Source organism: Oncorhynchus kisutch, linkage group LG15, assembly GCF_002021735.2.
Source record: "Oncorhynchus kisutch isolate 150728-3 linkage group LG15, Okis_V2, whole genome shotgun sequence".
Lineage (NCBI taxonomy): Eukaryota > Metazoa > Chordata > Actinopteri > Salmoniformes > Salmonidae > Oncorhynchus > Oncorhynchus kisutch.
The window spans coordinates 63,719,254-63,736,633 of NC_034188.2; the positions used below are offsets into that span (position 1 = coordinate 63,719,254).

Sequence of the window (17,380 nt, forward strand, 5' to 3'; positions counted from 1 at the left end):
CTTCAGGTCAGAGCTCTAGAAAGAGCCCTGAGTTCTCAACTTGGAATTCCGAGTTGGATGACCGTTCAAAACATATTTTCCCAGTCGGAGCTCATTTTTTTCCCTTGTTCCCAGTTGTCTAGAACTCACTGAAGATTTCTGAGATTTCTCTCTGTTCCGATTTTCCAATTGTTTTGAACGCGGTCGAAGTCATGCTGGATTGACAGCATGGCCAATGTATTCAAACGTTTCTGGCCCATGGTGTTGAATGTTTAAAAATAAAAATAAAAACATGTAGAGAAAGATGTGTGTCATGTATGCTAGAATGGAAGTTTAAAAATTACAGCTGCATATTAAATTTAATTAGGCAAGTCAGTTAAAAGCAAAGTCTTATTTTCAGCCTAGGAACAGTGGGTTAACTGTCCTGTTCAAGGGCAGAATGACACATTTTTACCTTGTCAGCTCAGGGATTCGATCTAGCAACCTTTCGGTTCCTAGTCCAACGCTCTAACCCCTAAACTACCTGCCACCACATATAGCATACCTTGAGGAAATGTGCAAGAATTAATATGACCAACAAATGGAAATGTGTTCAGGAAGATAATTGTATTTTTTCTTCTTTTTTTTGTTGAATTGAGGGTTTGTAATTAATACGACTCCAATGTATGTTTCTTTACAGTAACATATATTTTGTATTTTAATATGAAAATAAAAAACATAACATTGAAAGTATTTTGTGTATTAATTTCATTAGTGGGTGCAGATGTTTTGCCATCATCTTTGAGGCACCAGTGACTCAATATCACAGCCTGATCTCATTGACTGGACATAACACAGTAAACGTAAATCTGAGACACTCAAATTAGTATGATATAAGTTACGTTTGGTATGGTTACATAAGACAGATGGTTATTTAAGGCAAAAACAGAAGTAAGGTGGTTGGTCGGGGTAGGTGGGCGTATAACGCAAACAAAGGTTGCGAGTTTGAATCTAATTAGCAACTTTTCAACTACTTACTCCTTTTTAGCTACTTTGTAACTACTTAACATGTTAGCTAACTCTTCCCTAACCCTAACCGTAACCCTTTTAGCTAACCCTTCCTCTAACCTTTATCCTTTAACCTAACTTATCAACTTTAACCCTAACCTTAACCCTAACCTAGTTTAGCTAACGTTAGCCAGCTAGCTAACCTTAGCCACCTAGCTGGAATTTATAAGATATCATAAATGTAGAAAATTCATAACATGGTGTACATTTAGCAAATTCGTAACATATAATACGCATTGAAATTCGTAACATATCATAGTGTAACGACCTTGGGTTTATAAACTCAGAAATCGACTCTGCCGCACAAGCATGCTAGGCCGTCATTGAAAATAAGATTTTTTTTGCGGCACTGTCGATAGCGCGCCGGACCTCGGGCTAGAAGGTCGGGGGTTCGAGACCTGCTCCCTTCTGTTTCATTACATTGGTGTCAGAAGTACAATATAAAATGGGTGATGGACATCCAAAAAAGTAATACATACCATACGAAACCTAACATACTGTATCACACTAAATGGAGGGTCCCGGGTTAACATACAGAATAATACTAAATGCTCTGAGACCAGGTTGAATATCAATGATTGACAGTCTTAATTCTTGGCCAATTAAGCCTCATTATTGTGCCAAATGTTGCGAAGAGCTAGGCCTATCCATCAAGCCTAGCAAGACATTGCCATCCCCCATCAGGTCTGAAATGACTGGCCTATGTCAGATTGTCTCAGGGTGACGCATGTCCAGAACAATGTCCCTGTCCATGGTGCTGAAATTGAGGCTTGTAATTTGCCGTGCATATTCTCAAAGTAGCCCATATGATTTCGTAAGAACCCTGGCTCGGATAAACAGGCTTTGGTGTCACCCAAACAATTGTCTTACCAAAAGTACAGTCATTTTAACATTCATAATAAAGACTATCCTGTCCTATCTCTGCCTTCGAACTACTGTTATATCGATCCTGGCAAAAGTCGATGTTGGGTACGGCCACTTCTTTCAATAAGCTGCATTTGAGTCGTATGATCATCTCGGGTGTTCCGGTCACGATGTCTTGTTTTCATCATACGACAGTAGACTACTGTACCAGCTCAACCCAACAGACGATGAAGGAGAGGGAGGCTGCGCCTGTCGAAATGTATCGTTGCTCCGTTTCCATACGTTACAATCTACTTGCTATGGTGACCTTGTTATGAGTATTTTGGCAATAACTGTTACTGACGCAGCGAGATGGTGCAGCTGTAATGAAAACATATGTATCCTGTTGTAGCCTCCCAGGACCGTTATGCGATGCGCCGCTGATTTATTTTCTGTGTACAGGCTATCATCTTTCGTTCTTGATACAACGTTATCGCCTGCAAATGATGTTGAATTGATCTCAATTATTGGACGAATATCCTAAATGGTTTTGGAACATTCCTGGAAATCAATCATGTATGGATCGAAGGACTTGTTTATAGATCTCATGAATTTCATATCGTAATTCTTTGAGACTCCGTTCGACATTATCTAAAATAGCACGGTAAGCATGGATCATTTTCATAAAATTGCCACATTTATTGAGTGTATTGTAGGCATGTAGGAATCAACTGTAAAATTGAATTTAACTGGTACTAGGTCTTTCAACATACTGTAACCTACCAAGCATATTGCGTTGGTTTCTTCCATCTCTCTATTGGGTGATCAATACATTTTTTACCGCATGACCACAATGACTCATACACACTCATACACACTTTATCTTACCTGACATAACCATCATCAATCATTGTGGTTTTTATTTATTTATCTTAGAATAAATTAAGACTTCAGTGTTTCTCTTGTTGTAATGCTTACTGAAAATGTGTCAGGTGATATTCTAAACTGCATTGTAAAGTAAGATTAAATAATTTACCTACAGTGAAGGTAAATAACCCATCATTACACACACAGACACACACAGACACACACACAGACACACACAGACACACACACAGACACACACAGACACACACACAGACACACACAGACACACACAGACACACACACACAGACACACACAGACACACACAGACACACACACAGACACACACATACACACACAGACACACACACAGACACACACAGACACACACACAGACACACACACAGACACACACAGACACACACACAGGCACACACAGACACACATACAGACACACACAGACACACACACAGACACACACAGACACACACACAGACACACACACAGACACACACAGACACACACACAGACACACACAGACACACACACAGACACACACATACACACACAGACACACACACAGACACACACAGACACACACACAGACACACACACAGACACACACACAGACACACACAGACACACATACAGACACACACAGACACACACACACAGACACACACAGACACACACACAGACACACACAGACACACACACATATACATTTGGAATACTTCCTTTTGTTATTTTTCATTATTAGTAACAGGAAAGTGACCCTTGTACACATGCAGGTATAATGTATATTAACGCCCTCTGACCCTGTTCTCTGTGCAGGATGCAGGACAGGTGTGTAATCATGGAACCTACAGGCTCCACCTTGGACATGCAGATGGAGAGTGTTGAGAGGAGTACAGTGTTTCTCAGACAGGAACATCTCACCCTACTGCATGGCCTACACCTGGAGATCCTGTCCTTGCAGAAACGATATAGCGGTGAGTCTATACATCACACACACACATGCACACATACCGTATGCACACTCGCGCAAACACACAGAGATCAAATTAGACTAGTGGAGTAGACAGTGACCCTCTTTACAACAACAGTGTTATTGCCAAGCCAAGCAGAGGCAGACCTCACTGTAGAACACGAAGAAGGTTCAGTTAAAGGGCATCACCACATGGTGTTGTGGTTTGACTGACAGACTAGGCTCATACACTGCAAAGATGCTAAAGCCATCAAATCTTAGATACAAACACAATGTAGCCTACTGTACTAGTCTATCAGCGCAATCAATTTGTTTTCTTGGGACTATTAACTTTAACTTGAAAAGAGCAGGTTTATCACAATGAATGCTCCCCCACTACAGCCAGGGTTTCCATGAAAGGAAACCACATACTATAATACCTTCCTGTTCCTGGTAGTCGGGGGTCTGACTCCCCCTCTGGAGTTATCCTCTATGCTGGGGTTCATCTATCCACCCTCCTCCTCCTTCGTCCTTCCTTTCTCTTTCTGTCTTTAATTCTCTCTCTCTCTCTCTCTCTCTCTCTCTCTCTCTCTCTCTCTCTCTCTCTCTCTCTCTCTCTCTCTCTCTCTCTCTCTGTGGGGATTGATGGGATTTTATGAGCAGGCAAAGGAAGGTGATAGGTTAAGGATTTACTGTGCTTATTTTGGGAGGTAAACTGTCTATTCAGCCCATCTGGTGAGTGAGAGGGAATAGACAGGGACATAATATAAATACTGTACAGTATATTTGAGTCTTTGTCCTTGAGAGCAACCCAAGCATGGCATCTGTCTGTGCTGACTGGAGAAGTGCTTAGAGTCCACCCAGCTAAACATAATCAGTTTAACTCAATGGCATTACTGTATGTCCAGTCTACACAAGGCCCTAATCATCTCTGTCTGAACTGTCTGCAGTCAAGCTAATTGACAGACTAGACACAAACAAACAGATTGGACATTCACTGCTTCAACAGCACTACAGTTATGATTAAGGATTAACATGGGTAACAGCGAACCCGGGACTGTCCTGGGAACACTTCACATTTCCTGAGAAAAGAAAATGAAAGACCTGGGAAATTACATTTTACTTCAATGTTGGCACCAATGCAGGCCCTACACATGCGCAGCATCAGATTGGCAAAAATTAAAATAGCACATTATCCAAAGAAGTTGTCACATGGCCTAGCACATTTACTTCACACAAAGTCGCCTTAAATTCAAAGCGCACGCATAATTGACACTGCCGGACTGCACATCGACCCGATTGCAGTTAAACCCTACAGGAAACCTCTACAGTTGGCCTAAAGACTATAAATGAACATGTGCCTCTTTGAGCTGTCATTGTGAATCTTCAAACAGTCACTCATTAGATAGGCCTATACACATTTCACTACATAGGCATCTCTGTCACAGATATGAAGTCTGTTAACAATTCAGAGAGGAACCTAGGCTATTTTCCTATCCAGTCCCAATCCCACTGAACACAAAATCCTGACTCCTGTCTCGCATGAAAATTCCAAACTTTATTCTGTAATCCATAGGTTGCATTATCAAAGCACCTCTCTTGCCTGCATGTCAAAATACCGCTAGAATATTTCCCCTGCTTCTCTGTGCGGTCTCATAGCCTAGCCTACTTGCTGCCCATATGAGGGCTAAGGAAATATTCTGTTGACCACTATTTTGCTCCGCTCATACAGAAGGTAATAAAGGACTAGAGCACAATTTAAAATATATATATACAGTACCAGTCAAAAGTTAGGACACACTTACTCATTAAAGGGTTTTTCTTTATTTTTACTATTTTCTACATTGTAGAATAATAGAAGACATCAAAACTATGAAATAACACTTATGGAATCAAGTAATAAACAAAACAGTGTTCAACAAATTAAAATATATTTTATATTTGAGATTCTTCAAAGTAGCCACCCATTGCCTTGATGACAGCTTTGCAAACTCTTTGCATTCGCTCAACCAGCTTTAATGGTCTCCTGAGTGGCACAGCGGTCTAAGGCACAGAGCTAGAGGTTTGATTCCAGGCTGTATCACAACTTGCCATGATTAGGAGTCCCATAGGGTGGCACGTAATTGGCCCAGCGTCGTGTGGGGTAGGCCCCGTCAATGTAAATAAGAATGTGTTCTTAACTGTCTTGCCTAGTTAAAAATAAAGGTTAAATAAAATAATGAGGTAGTCACCTGGAATGCATTTACAGTTTTTTCCAACTGCTTACACACGTTTTCAAAACTGTCTCCTTTTTTTCAAAACTCTACACACAATTCCCAAAACTGCACACACAAAATGCAAAATGCCTCACATCTACTTCAAAATGTAACACTGCATTCAAAATGCCATAAACACATGTCAGCATGAATACAATGTTCTACAGTGAAAGTAATCTGCTGAGAGGGGTAACAAGTACACTGTAAACACCAATGCAATGTAGAAACAGATAATATTTATTAGGCCAAACATTACTGTTGTATACAGTAGCATACAACAAAACCATAAACATATGTAAACCGAAAGTATATTGTTTAGAATACAGTAAAGAACAATTGTGTGTGTGGGGTCCCGGGGGGACAGTCCAGGAATTGGTAGGGGGGGGAGGCAGTCACCAGTGCTAAGCTACCCTTCATCTCTTCTCTGGGCCTGGGTCTGGCCACAATACTTCGTCCACATCACAAGATACGCTTTCTCTTGCCAAACATCGAGGGGAGTATCTCCTAGCGTGGCGTATCCAACCTTGGACAGAGGCACCCTCTATGTCCCCACATGCGTCCTCCATTGCCTGGAAAAGCGGCATGCGGACATAGGGTTGGCGATCATACACTTTCCAGCGCCGGGCTGAGAAGAATTCCTCTATGGGATTTAGAAAAGGTGAATATGGGGGTAGGTACAAAACTACAAATTGTGGATGGGTGGCAAACCGGTTTTGGACCAGAACAGCCCGGTGAAAACTAACATTGTCCCATAAAACCACAAATCTAGCAGGCTCCTGATCTGGATCAGGGACAAGCATTGTGTAAATTGCATCCAGAAAAGTGAGCATATGGCCGGTGTTGTACGGACCCAGTGTGGCATTGTGATGGAGGACCCCGTTTTGAGTGATGGCAGCACACATAGTTATATTACCCCCACGCTGTCCGGGGACATTGGTAAATGCCCTCTGTCCTATTACATTTCTTCCACGGCGCCTGGTTTTGGTGAGGTTGAAGCCAACCTCATCCACATAAATAAATTCATGGCGAATTACATGGGCATCCAGCTCCAATACTCTCTGTAACAGATAAAAGGATATACAGATGAGTAAATATGGTATGTCTGAAGTACTGGAAGTAGTGTTGCATACATACCTCTACAAAGTCATGTCGCATATTCTTGACTCTGTCAGAGTTTCTCTCAAATGGCACCTTGTAAAGTTGTTTCATCGTCACTCGGTGCTGTTGGAGGATGCGTTGTATGGTCGACAGACTTACAGCATTGATGTTGTTAAATATGGTGTCATTCTTCAAGATATGCTCTCTTATCTCTCGAATCCTAATTGCATTGTTGGCCAAAACCATATTTATAATTGCAGTCTCTTGTACATCTGTAAACAAGCGTCGTCGTCCTCCATGATGTCTTTGCCTTTCCACTCTGTACAGAATTCAAACACAGTATGTGTTCAGCATAGGAACTGTAAACAATGTACAAAAAAATGTAGTACAGCATGATAACCAACCTCATTCAATGCAGTGCAGTAAATGGATGGCTTAGAGTTACAAATGTGTATGCAATATTATGCAGTCATACGTATTTTACAATACATTACTGTAATGCTGAAATAGTCATTATATAGTTGCATACTTGTTCTCATTTCTGAAGGTTCGAATTATGGACGCCACTGTAAATCGACTCAAATTGGGCTCGACCCTCAGTCCAGCCTCTCTCATGGTCAAACTGTGGTTGATCACATGATCAACAAGTGTTGACCTAATCTCATCAGAGATGGCTCTCCTTCCTTCTCTTCTTTGCCCTCGTTCTCTTCTTCCTCTTCCTCTTCCTCCTACTCCTCTTGCTCTCTGTCCATTGTTGGCATCCATTGTTCAAAACAGGTAATCTGACCTATGACCTATTTATAGGCCTATACTACAGTAAAGCAGTGATTGGTTAGTGATCAGTTAAGCTATTAGTGTTTGCACATGTTTGCACATGTGAGGAGTGTGTGTGGTGAATAAGTGTAGCATTTTGATTGGTTGTGTTTGGAAAAGGAAAGCAAATCCCTTCCTGTTAGATTCTTGTGTTTTAGGTAGAGAATTGTGTGTAGTGTTTTGAAAAAAGTGTTTTATGCAATTGACAACTGAGTCAAAGGCTGAGAAATAGCTTATGGTTTTGGAAATTTGGTGTGTAGTTTTGCACTTTAAGTGAGATGTTTCAAAAATCGTGTGACATGAAAAGATTTTGTGTTTAAGCAGTTGGAAAAAACTGTAAATTAACAGGTGTACCTTGTTAAAGTTAATTTGTGGAATTTCTTTCCTTCTTAATGTGTTTGAGTCAATCAGTTGTGTTGTGACAAGGTAGCCCTATTTGGTAAAATACCAAGTTCACATTATGGCAAGAACACCTCAAATAAGCAAAGAGATTTGAAAGCCATCATTATTTTAAAGACATGAAGGTCACTCAATCCAGAACATTTCTAGAAATTTGAACTTTTCTTCAAGTGCAGTCGCAAAAATCATCAAGCGCTATGATGAAACTGGCTCTCATGAGGACTGCCACAGGAAAGGAAGTCCCAGAGTTTCCTCTGCTGCAGAAGACAAGTTCATTAGTGTTACCAGCCTTAGAGAGTTCAAGTAACAGACACAGCTCAACATCAACTGATCAGAGGAGACTGCGTGAATCAGGCCTTCATGGTTGAATTGCTGCAAAGAAACCACTACTAAAGGACACCAATAATAAGAAGAGACTTTCTTGAGCCAAGAAACACTAGCAATGGACATTAGAACGGTGGAAATCTGTCCTTTGGTCTGATGAGTCCAAATGTTTGATTTTTGGTTCCATGTCTTGGTGAGACGCAGAGTAGATGAGCGGATGATGTCCGCATGTGTTGTTCCCACCGTGAAGCATGGAGGAGGAGGTGTGATGGTGTGGGGTGCATTGCTGGTGACACTGTCGGATTTATTAGAATTCAAGGCACACTTAACTCGCATGGCATACGCCATTCCATCTGGTGTGCACTTAGTGGGACTATCATTTGTTTTTCAACAGGACAATGACCCAACACACCTCCAGGCTGTGTAAGGGCTATTTGGCCAATAATGAGAGTGATGGAGTGCTACATCAGATAACCTGGCCTCCACAATCACCCGACCTCAAACCAATTGAGATAGTTTGGGATGAGTTGGACAGCAGAGTGAAGGAAAAGCAGCCAACAAGTGCTCAGCATATGTGGGAACTTGTTGAACACTTTTTTGGTTACTACATGATTCCATATGTTACGTCATAGTTTTGATGTCTTCACTATTATTCTCAAATGTAGAAAATAGTAAAAATAAAGAAAAACTCTTAAATGAGTAGGTGTGTCCAAACCTTTGACTGGTACTGTATATATTTTTATATGATTTATCAGGGGTGCTACAGCACCCTCAAGCACCCCTACTTCTCGTTGCTATGATGGGCACTTTCAGGATAAATATGAATTATTCCCGGTATTGAAACTTGGTAGATTTGTTGGGAAATATTCATCCCTAGATTCGAACAGCATTAGTATTTAGTCTTTCAATGAGACACATCAGATTGAAAGCATTCCCTTTTATTATTTTTGTAAATTCCTGAAATGTATCTATATGTCTCCTAGACTTACTCATATGACTCACACGTTATTCATTCATGTCTCTGTCTCACTGATGTCTCATTTCTTGTCTCTGTTTTCTCAGAGTTGACATGTGAGCTGAATGTGAAGCCTCCAGGCAAGAGTGAACTGGGTAGGTTCTGTGTCTCTCTTTCTCTCTCTTCCTGCCCCCCTCCCTCCAGGCTTGGCTTTGTGACACTAACTGTTTGTCGTCTTTGGCTCCCCCCCATCCCATCCCACCCTCATGGCATTATCCTTCACTTTACCCATCCGCCAAGGGACAGCCCTGTGGTCGACCTCCACAAATGCTCTCTCCCTTTCCCCCTCTCATCCTCAGCCATAAAGGCCATATTCCATGAATAAAACATCACATTTTATGGATTGATCTGTTACCAGGATAAAAAAATGTGTAGGAGGATTGGAATTGGGTAGATTGGCAGCGGAGTGCAATCCACAGTTCATGAATATGAACCATCAGACAAAGGCTGTGTGTGTGCACCTTAATATTCCATTCATGGGTAGTTTGTTGCATTAGAATGTCTAGATAGAAGATGGATATTATGATAATATCGTAGATAATTACAGAGACAGAGGGGATGGGAGGGAATGGGTGGTGGAGAGAAAGAGAAAGAAAGGAGGAGTTGGGGGGTTCATGCCCATCTGCCGCCAATTATAACTAATCAGGACCCCCCTCTTTTTCCAGAGCAGGCCGTCCTTTGCTCTATCACACCACCACAGCCCCCTCTCCTCCATCCTCACAAATTGATCCATCCATTTTTCCTCCTCTCTCATTTTCCTCTGTGCCCTGGTGGAGGGGTACAATTACAGTCTGTTTGCTGAGACAGGGAGATGGAGGGACAAGGGAGGAAGGGAGGGAGCGGGAAGAATGGTACAGAACGTGTTCGAGGGTCAGTGAATGAGATAGAGAGAGAGAGAGGAAAAGGAGGACGAAATGGAGATTAGATTACACAGCATTTTCTATATTTGCAGCATGACCTCACCACCCTGATCTAGTGGGCGACAGTTAGACAGAGACCAGGAAGAACTACACCAAGGAGAAAGCTGGGTTACTCAGAGAGAGAGGGAGGGAGGGGAAAGAGATGGAGGAAGAGGGGGGGGGGGGTGAGGAGTGGAGAGGGGAAAAACAGATGTAGAAAGAAAAATCTGTAAAATAGTGATTGGGATCGAGAGAAGAATTAAGACAGAGGGATGGAGAAACAGGTACAGGATGAGACTGGTACAGAGAGAGGGATTAAGACAGAGGGATGGAGAAACAGGTACAGGATGAGACTGGTACAGAGAGAGGGATTAAGACAGAGGGATGGAGAAACAGGTACAGGATGAGACTGGTACAGAGAGAGGGATTAAGAGTGATGAGAGAAGAGAAGAACAAGAGAAAGAGAGGAGGATGAGAAAGGATATAGGGGAAGGAAGGGCTATTTATGTGGATATCAGGTTCCTCCTATACTAAACTAAATGCAGCAATCCTAATATAGGCCTAATGAAAATCCCTACTGATCATTTTACAATGATTTCACATCCAAGTTTAAACTAATCACAGCACCTTTTGCTCCTCTCCCTTCCCATTAGTTTACTTTGACCTAATTCTTGGGTCAACCAGCATACCAGAGGCTGTGGTGTAATCCCTCTCCCCTGGCCCAGCTGTCTGAGCTGGGCAGCCTCAGCCCAAAGGTACAGCTACAGCTAGTACTGACTAAGGCTTTTTTTAATCCCCCATTCCTACTGGAGGATTTCACTGTGATGGAGTACTATAGCTTTGACTTTGCCCCAAAAGCACAGCAAATGTTGTACAACGATTTTAGACTTGCGGTTAAAACTGGATGCAGTGACGTTTTCACAGCCAATTTTGTCCGCTGAGAAAGTAGGTATTATTGGGTTGAGGGAACTATCAGTATATTACTACATTGAATGTTATATCGGCTATCAGCCCTCCAAAACAATCACCTTCCTTCCCCTCCCATCACACCACCACTGCATGTGAGCAGTCTGCCAGTCTACTCTCTTCACTCTCTCTATAGTGGGTAAGTGGCAGCAGATGTCACACCATGCCAGTGGCCATGATGCGGCTGGTAGAGATTGGGTGGTGGATACTGGCAGGGATTTGCTCAGTGGCTCTTTAATCCTTTGCCCATATGTGCTCAGTCTTCTGCCTTTGTCCATTCAATCCCTAAACCCACATACCATTTCCTATCTGCCAGATGATCCACAAATGTGCTTTGAGGCCAACTTGGTGATTGAAAGCAGCCAGCGCTGGTCACATGACCTAATTCCATATCCGTTTGACTGAATGTATCATATCCAGGCAGTGTGTTATCTTTCTGCATGTGTTCTATGCTCTGTTCTCTGGTCCTATGTCCTGGGGGGGTGGAGTTAGGAGGAGTGCTCTGTTCTCTGGTCCTATGTCCTGGGGGGTGGGGTTAGAAGGAGTGCTCTGTGGGGTCAATATGTCGGCATGAGTAGTAGATGTCCTTCATGTAAATCCTGGTAGCTGCATTTGGGGCTTGTTTTTTTGTCTGAATGTAAGCTATCTGTCTGTGAATCTCTGATGCGTCCTTACTATTTGATTTGTGTGCACTTCTCTGCTTCTGTGTTCGTGTGTTCGTCCTCAGACCTGGCGGAGGAGGAGGAGCAGCTGGAGGCCCGCTGTCTGGAGGTCGAAGATCGCCGGGCCAAGCAGCAGTGCACACTGGGAGAGCTGTGTAAGGAGCTGACTCACAAGGGGGCGCTGGTTGGTGTGCTGCGGGCTAACCTCAAGGACAAGGAGCGCCGTTTCCTGGATGAGCTGAAGCGCCGCAGCCAACGCTCCACGGTGCTCAACACAGAGCTGCAGAGGCAGACCGAGGCGGCAGCCTACCTCTCGTTCCAGCTGCACGCTGCCCGACAGAAACTGCAACACCAGCGGCTGCAGCAGAGGCAGCAGGCCCTCAGGGAAAACTGGGAGAATAGGGATCGTCATCATGGGAATGCCCCTGGGCCCCAGTACAGCCAAGCAGCCGAGTGGGACACCGCCATCTTTTCTCCCTTTTCTCCTCAGTCGCCCTCCGGTTTCTCCAATGCCTCCAACACCAGCTCTGCCATAGCCTCCCCTGTGGTCAAGCCTAAACGCAGGGGCAGCAGGACTATGTCAGGGCACCAGCTCCGGGCGGAGAGGGCCAGGGAGTGTGTCCCCAGGGAGAGGGTGACGTGCCCTGCAGAGCCCACCGCCATGCCTGACCCAGCGCTGTTCCTCCACCCTCACCGCAGGCACCACAGGTCCAGGGTCAGGCATTCCTACTCCCTGGCCCACAGACAGAATCCTCTGGTGGGGGAAAGAGGGGAAGAGGAGGGGGGTGGAGAGGGGCCCATGGAGCCCCAGGACGGAGCTCCTCCCAGACTGGCAGCCACGGCCACAGCGTCACCTGCTGGCTGCTCAAACCAAGGCTGAATAACTAGCCCCACTGTGACCATCCCTAGAAATGCATCATCATCACTATTATCATAATCATTGTCATCATCATCATCATCGCTATCCTCATAATCACTATGACTATCTGATTTTATTAATATTGTAAATCGCCCATTGTCCTGCACCATTATCGAATTGATACTGAGATTAATTTAGCATTGTTGATTATAATCCTATTAACTCTAATGACTGGTATTTAGATGTATTGCTATGATGAACACTTTTTATAATGATACATTTTGACATGACCTGAATTAACCCAAACTTCCAGGTGTACGAACACCCAATGAGGTTGTTGTTACTAATCACTTCACGTCAATGTGTAGAATCATGTAGTTGAATGCATTTACACTGGCGTCGCTCTATATAACGTTATTATGGGGCCTTATCCGAGTGTGACATCCTGTGTGGAGGTTAGTTTAACCTATGGCCTGTTGCCATAGACCACAGCGCCTACTGTGCAATTACCTTACCCTGCTGTGTCGTTTTAGGGCCAACCATAAATCAACCCTGGGTTGCCCTTGTAGAAAACATTTTCTGACCTCTGTTACGCTGAGTCACAGTTGGGTAGTGTCTGAGCATCTGTGTATGTCCTTGCTGTGAATACTATTGAATTTCAGATCTGCATCGGTGGCCTTCACTTGAAAAGTTCCCACATGGCCAAGAGGTGTAGTCATACCGTCATATCCCACTGAATCTTTCTTTATTCCATTGGTCATACAATAGGTAGGCCTACAGCACACCCTATATGTTATACAATAATTGAAAGTAACATTAGTCCACTGGCCTCACACACAGATCTTAGTAGGTTTCAATTAGTAGCCTTACTAAGGTTTCTAAGTAGCCTTAGAAACCTTAGTAGGTTTCAATTATATTGTGTCTCTCACTTGAAGTTCAGTTCTGTAAGGAAACTAAACTATACAGAAAACAACTACCCACAAAAAAACCCTGTGGGAAAAAGCTACCTAAGTATGGTTCCCAATCAGAGACAGCGATAGACAGCTGTCCCTGATTGAGAACCATACCCGGCCAAAACAAAGAAATACAAAAACATAGAAAAAGGAACATAGAATGCCCACCCAAATCACACCCCGACCAAACCAAAATAGAGACATAAAAAGCTCTAAGGTCAGGGCGTGACAGTTTGTTACTGTTTGTTTTGGGTTGAACTTAGGCTGTGGCTGATTTGATCTCACTATTACTAGTCAAGCAAAAAGTGGTTATTAGGGCCTTCTGGTAGATTTGTCTCTTGTCTCAGATAGCTGAGAAGAGAAAATTCTAATTTTCTTAAATAAAGGGGTAATTTTGGTTATCTACATGGTAGACTCCAAGCTCTGTAGACAGCAGCTGTTGAAAGCCATGACGCTATGAAACCAGCCAACATTGATTTGCACTTGGCTGACCCTAGTGGTGTAGTGAGAGAATAGCACCCAACCAGATGAAGATGTGTGGTGTCACTTGATCTGAACATTTAACCTAGTCTCTTTTCCTTTTAATTGTCAAAATTGGTGGATTTTACATTCAACATCAGATATTCTTACATTTTGAAACTGTTTATCTTGGTAGGTAATATATCTTAACCCTTATATGAATGTACATATATCATCTGATAATAACTCAATATAATACAGAGGTAATCTTTTTAGTAGACACTCTTAGCCAGAGCAACTTACAGTAAGTGAGTACATACTTTTTCATACTGGTCCCCCGTGGGAATTGAACCCACAACCCTGGTGTTACCAGCACCATGCTCTACCAACTGAGCCACACGGGAAATGTTGACAATGGGTTATTTAATACAAAATATTTCCTATTAATCAATATAAAATGGAATACTGTAAAAGCTATTAGAAGGATATGTTTTATTATGATTGTTTTAACTTAATCTTTTTTAGGACTTATTTAACTGATTGTTTAATATATGATGTTTATTATATCACAGAATGTTATAAAACTATTATGTTATTTTCTGTATTTATCTGTCTGTAAGGCATTTGGAGGAGGTATTGTCATGGAATGCCTTGAAGAACAGAGGATGGGTTGAATTCAGTGCAGACATTTAACATTGTTGTTTTTTACAATGTAAGAAGAGCTGCCTCATTACTGAAAAGCCATGAACTTAAACCGTTGCTGGCAACAATTACTGTCAAGCCTCCCAAAAAATGGCTGTGTCCCATAGGCACAACTTTCATTTTCTGTGTAGAAAAATGTCCAGATTCATGGTCAAGGCCTCCATAATGGCCCTTAACCCTTAGCCTGCAAGCAAGCAATTTATCATGACTGTGCACTATTTCCTCAGCTTCTGAGAACACATTCCCCATTCAATATTGAAATGACAGTAACATGACAATCCTCGTTGAAAATGTTTATAGAGTACATGTTCTTCTTAGGGAACTAGAAGTTAGACTGTTAAGCTTTCATGTAAAGCACATGTCCTTGGATGATGTACTTGTGATATACCTGTGCTTATAGTGGTGTCGGTACAGATGTGGTCTGTGGCTAGAGCCAGCTATGTCCAAAAAATATCCTTACTTTCACACGGACACATTCCACTCTACAACTAAGCAATAAGAACAGATTAAACTGACACTTCAAATCTTACACATTTTGGACATCGATATGTGTAAGTGACACGCTGATGTGATATTATATCACAGACAAATAACAAATAAAAACACTATCCCTTTATTCTTAATCAAATAGCTAAACAGCTTTGATATACTGTTGAATCAGATTGTGGTGAAAAGTGTCTTATGACTACAATGATGAGCCAAAGAGGCCCAACACAGTTGTATGGTGTTCTGCCTTAGAGTAGTCCTGCTGTGGCTATGCTGTGTAACGTTGCAGCATAGACATGCACAATTACATAGGAAAAAAACTAAACGTACCTTGTCTGTCATGAATGTTGAAGAAAATTATATTTGAATTTACTCTGCCAATTGTCCGTGGGTCGAAATTTGTGACGAAATATCCACAGGAAAGCATTATTAAACCAACTTCGAAACGCGGGTCTCTGTGTGTGGCAATCAATATTTGTTTGCTCGTGACCTAAGGCATGTGCACAAGACGGAATTACATGCACAAGATACATGCATACTAACCAAAGTCGTGCCAGGTGATAGAAATTACAACGGCAGTACTGGCGCTCTGAAAAGTTGGATAAATAATACTTTCCTGTGGATATTCTGAAGGACCAACCTCACAGATAACAGATAGAGTAAGTTCAAATGGAATTGTATTGAACATTCTGGCTTGTAAGGAAACTTTTTTTCAGACTGTATACCAAGAATTGGTATCAGTCTGATTTATTAGGCAAGCCTTGTTCTCCTCTTTCTGAATACCAGGAGAGGATGAGTCTTAAAAGTATTTTGTTGATTCTTCATAGAAAACTCAGATCTTCCCCTTCTGCTCTCCTTGCTTCCTTCTGATCCTTTGGGGAGGTGGCAACGAGAACAGACACAAGGAATCGAGCAATGACTTTTGAGATCACCCTGGTATCCTCACTTCTATCTTCTATCTGGTTTCCAATTCCACATTTACTAAAATGTTTCTCTATCCATTTACTCACTAGCAGGAAGAAAATGAGGATGAGGGAGACATTTGCATGAATTTCCCCTGCTGAGTATGTATTCCATTTTGAGGGAGGAAGGTTTTTTAGTGTAAAAACTCTCTCGCCATTGGCGCACAGAGGTCAATCCTGACAGAAGCCAGAGGTCACAGAGGTAAATCCACAACATTAGTTCATACTAGTGGATTTCACCATCACCTCATCGCGAGTCATGTCCACTACATGTGCATTTTAATAAGTATTTGTTTTTTTCTTGTTTGATATGTTCAGTCTTTTCAAGCAATAAAAAGTCCCCACTCTATATGTTCCCTCAGGCATACAACATAAGATATGTAGTGAGACACCCTGAGGCCGCCTCCTCTCAAGACCATGAGGTGTGTTGTGTCATACGGGCCCGTGCTGAACGCCCCCCACCTCTGTCTCTAGCACACTACTGTGTTGGCTTGCTGTAGAGCATAGAGCTGTACACATTATCCAAATAAAATGTAGGATTGACTAAGCGTGTCTTCTGTGTGTTGTATCTTTGAATGTGTTACCCTGGATTATCGAGTTCGATGACAAACACCAGCTCTGAAATCTACATACATAGATATACAGTAATGAATATACATAGATATACAGTAATGTACATACGTAGATATACAGTAATGAATATACGTAGATATACAGTAATGTACATACGTAGATATACAGTAATGTACATACATGGATATACAGTAATGTACATACATGGATATACAGTAATGTACATACATGGATATACAGTAATGTACATACAT

At 42.2% G+C, this 17,380-nt stretch overlaps 2 protein-coding genes across 2 annotated transcripts in view; one reads left to right on the forward strand and one right to left on the reverse strand.

Moving 5' to 3' along the window:
- The window catches only part of aifm4 (apoptosis inducing factor mitochondria associated 4), a 72,215-nt gene extending 69,936 nt beyond the window's left edge, over positions 1 to 2,279 (reverse strand). Inside the window, exon 1 of the mRNA XM_020503172.2 lies at positions 1,897 to 2,279. The gene's annotated coding sequence lies outside the window, so the exon portion shown is untranslated. The remainder of the gene's footprint in view (positions 1 to 1,896) is intronic.
- On the forward strand, positions 15 to 17,105 carry LOC116353638 (uncharacterized). The gene is made up of 4 exons (XM_031790778.1): positions 15 to 2,533; positions 3,569 to 3,726; positions 9,653 to 9,700; positions 12,198 to 17,105. Exons 2-4 carry the CDS (start codon positions 3,570 to 3,572, stop codon positions 13,010 to 13,012), a joined length of 1,020 nt encoding a protein of 339 aa, XP_031646638.1. The 5' UTR covers positions 15 to 2,533; position 3,569; the 3' UTR covers positions 13,013 to 17,105.
- Positions 17,106 to 17,380: the final 275 nt, after the last annotated feature.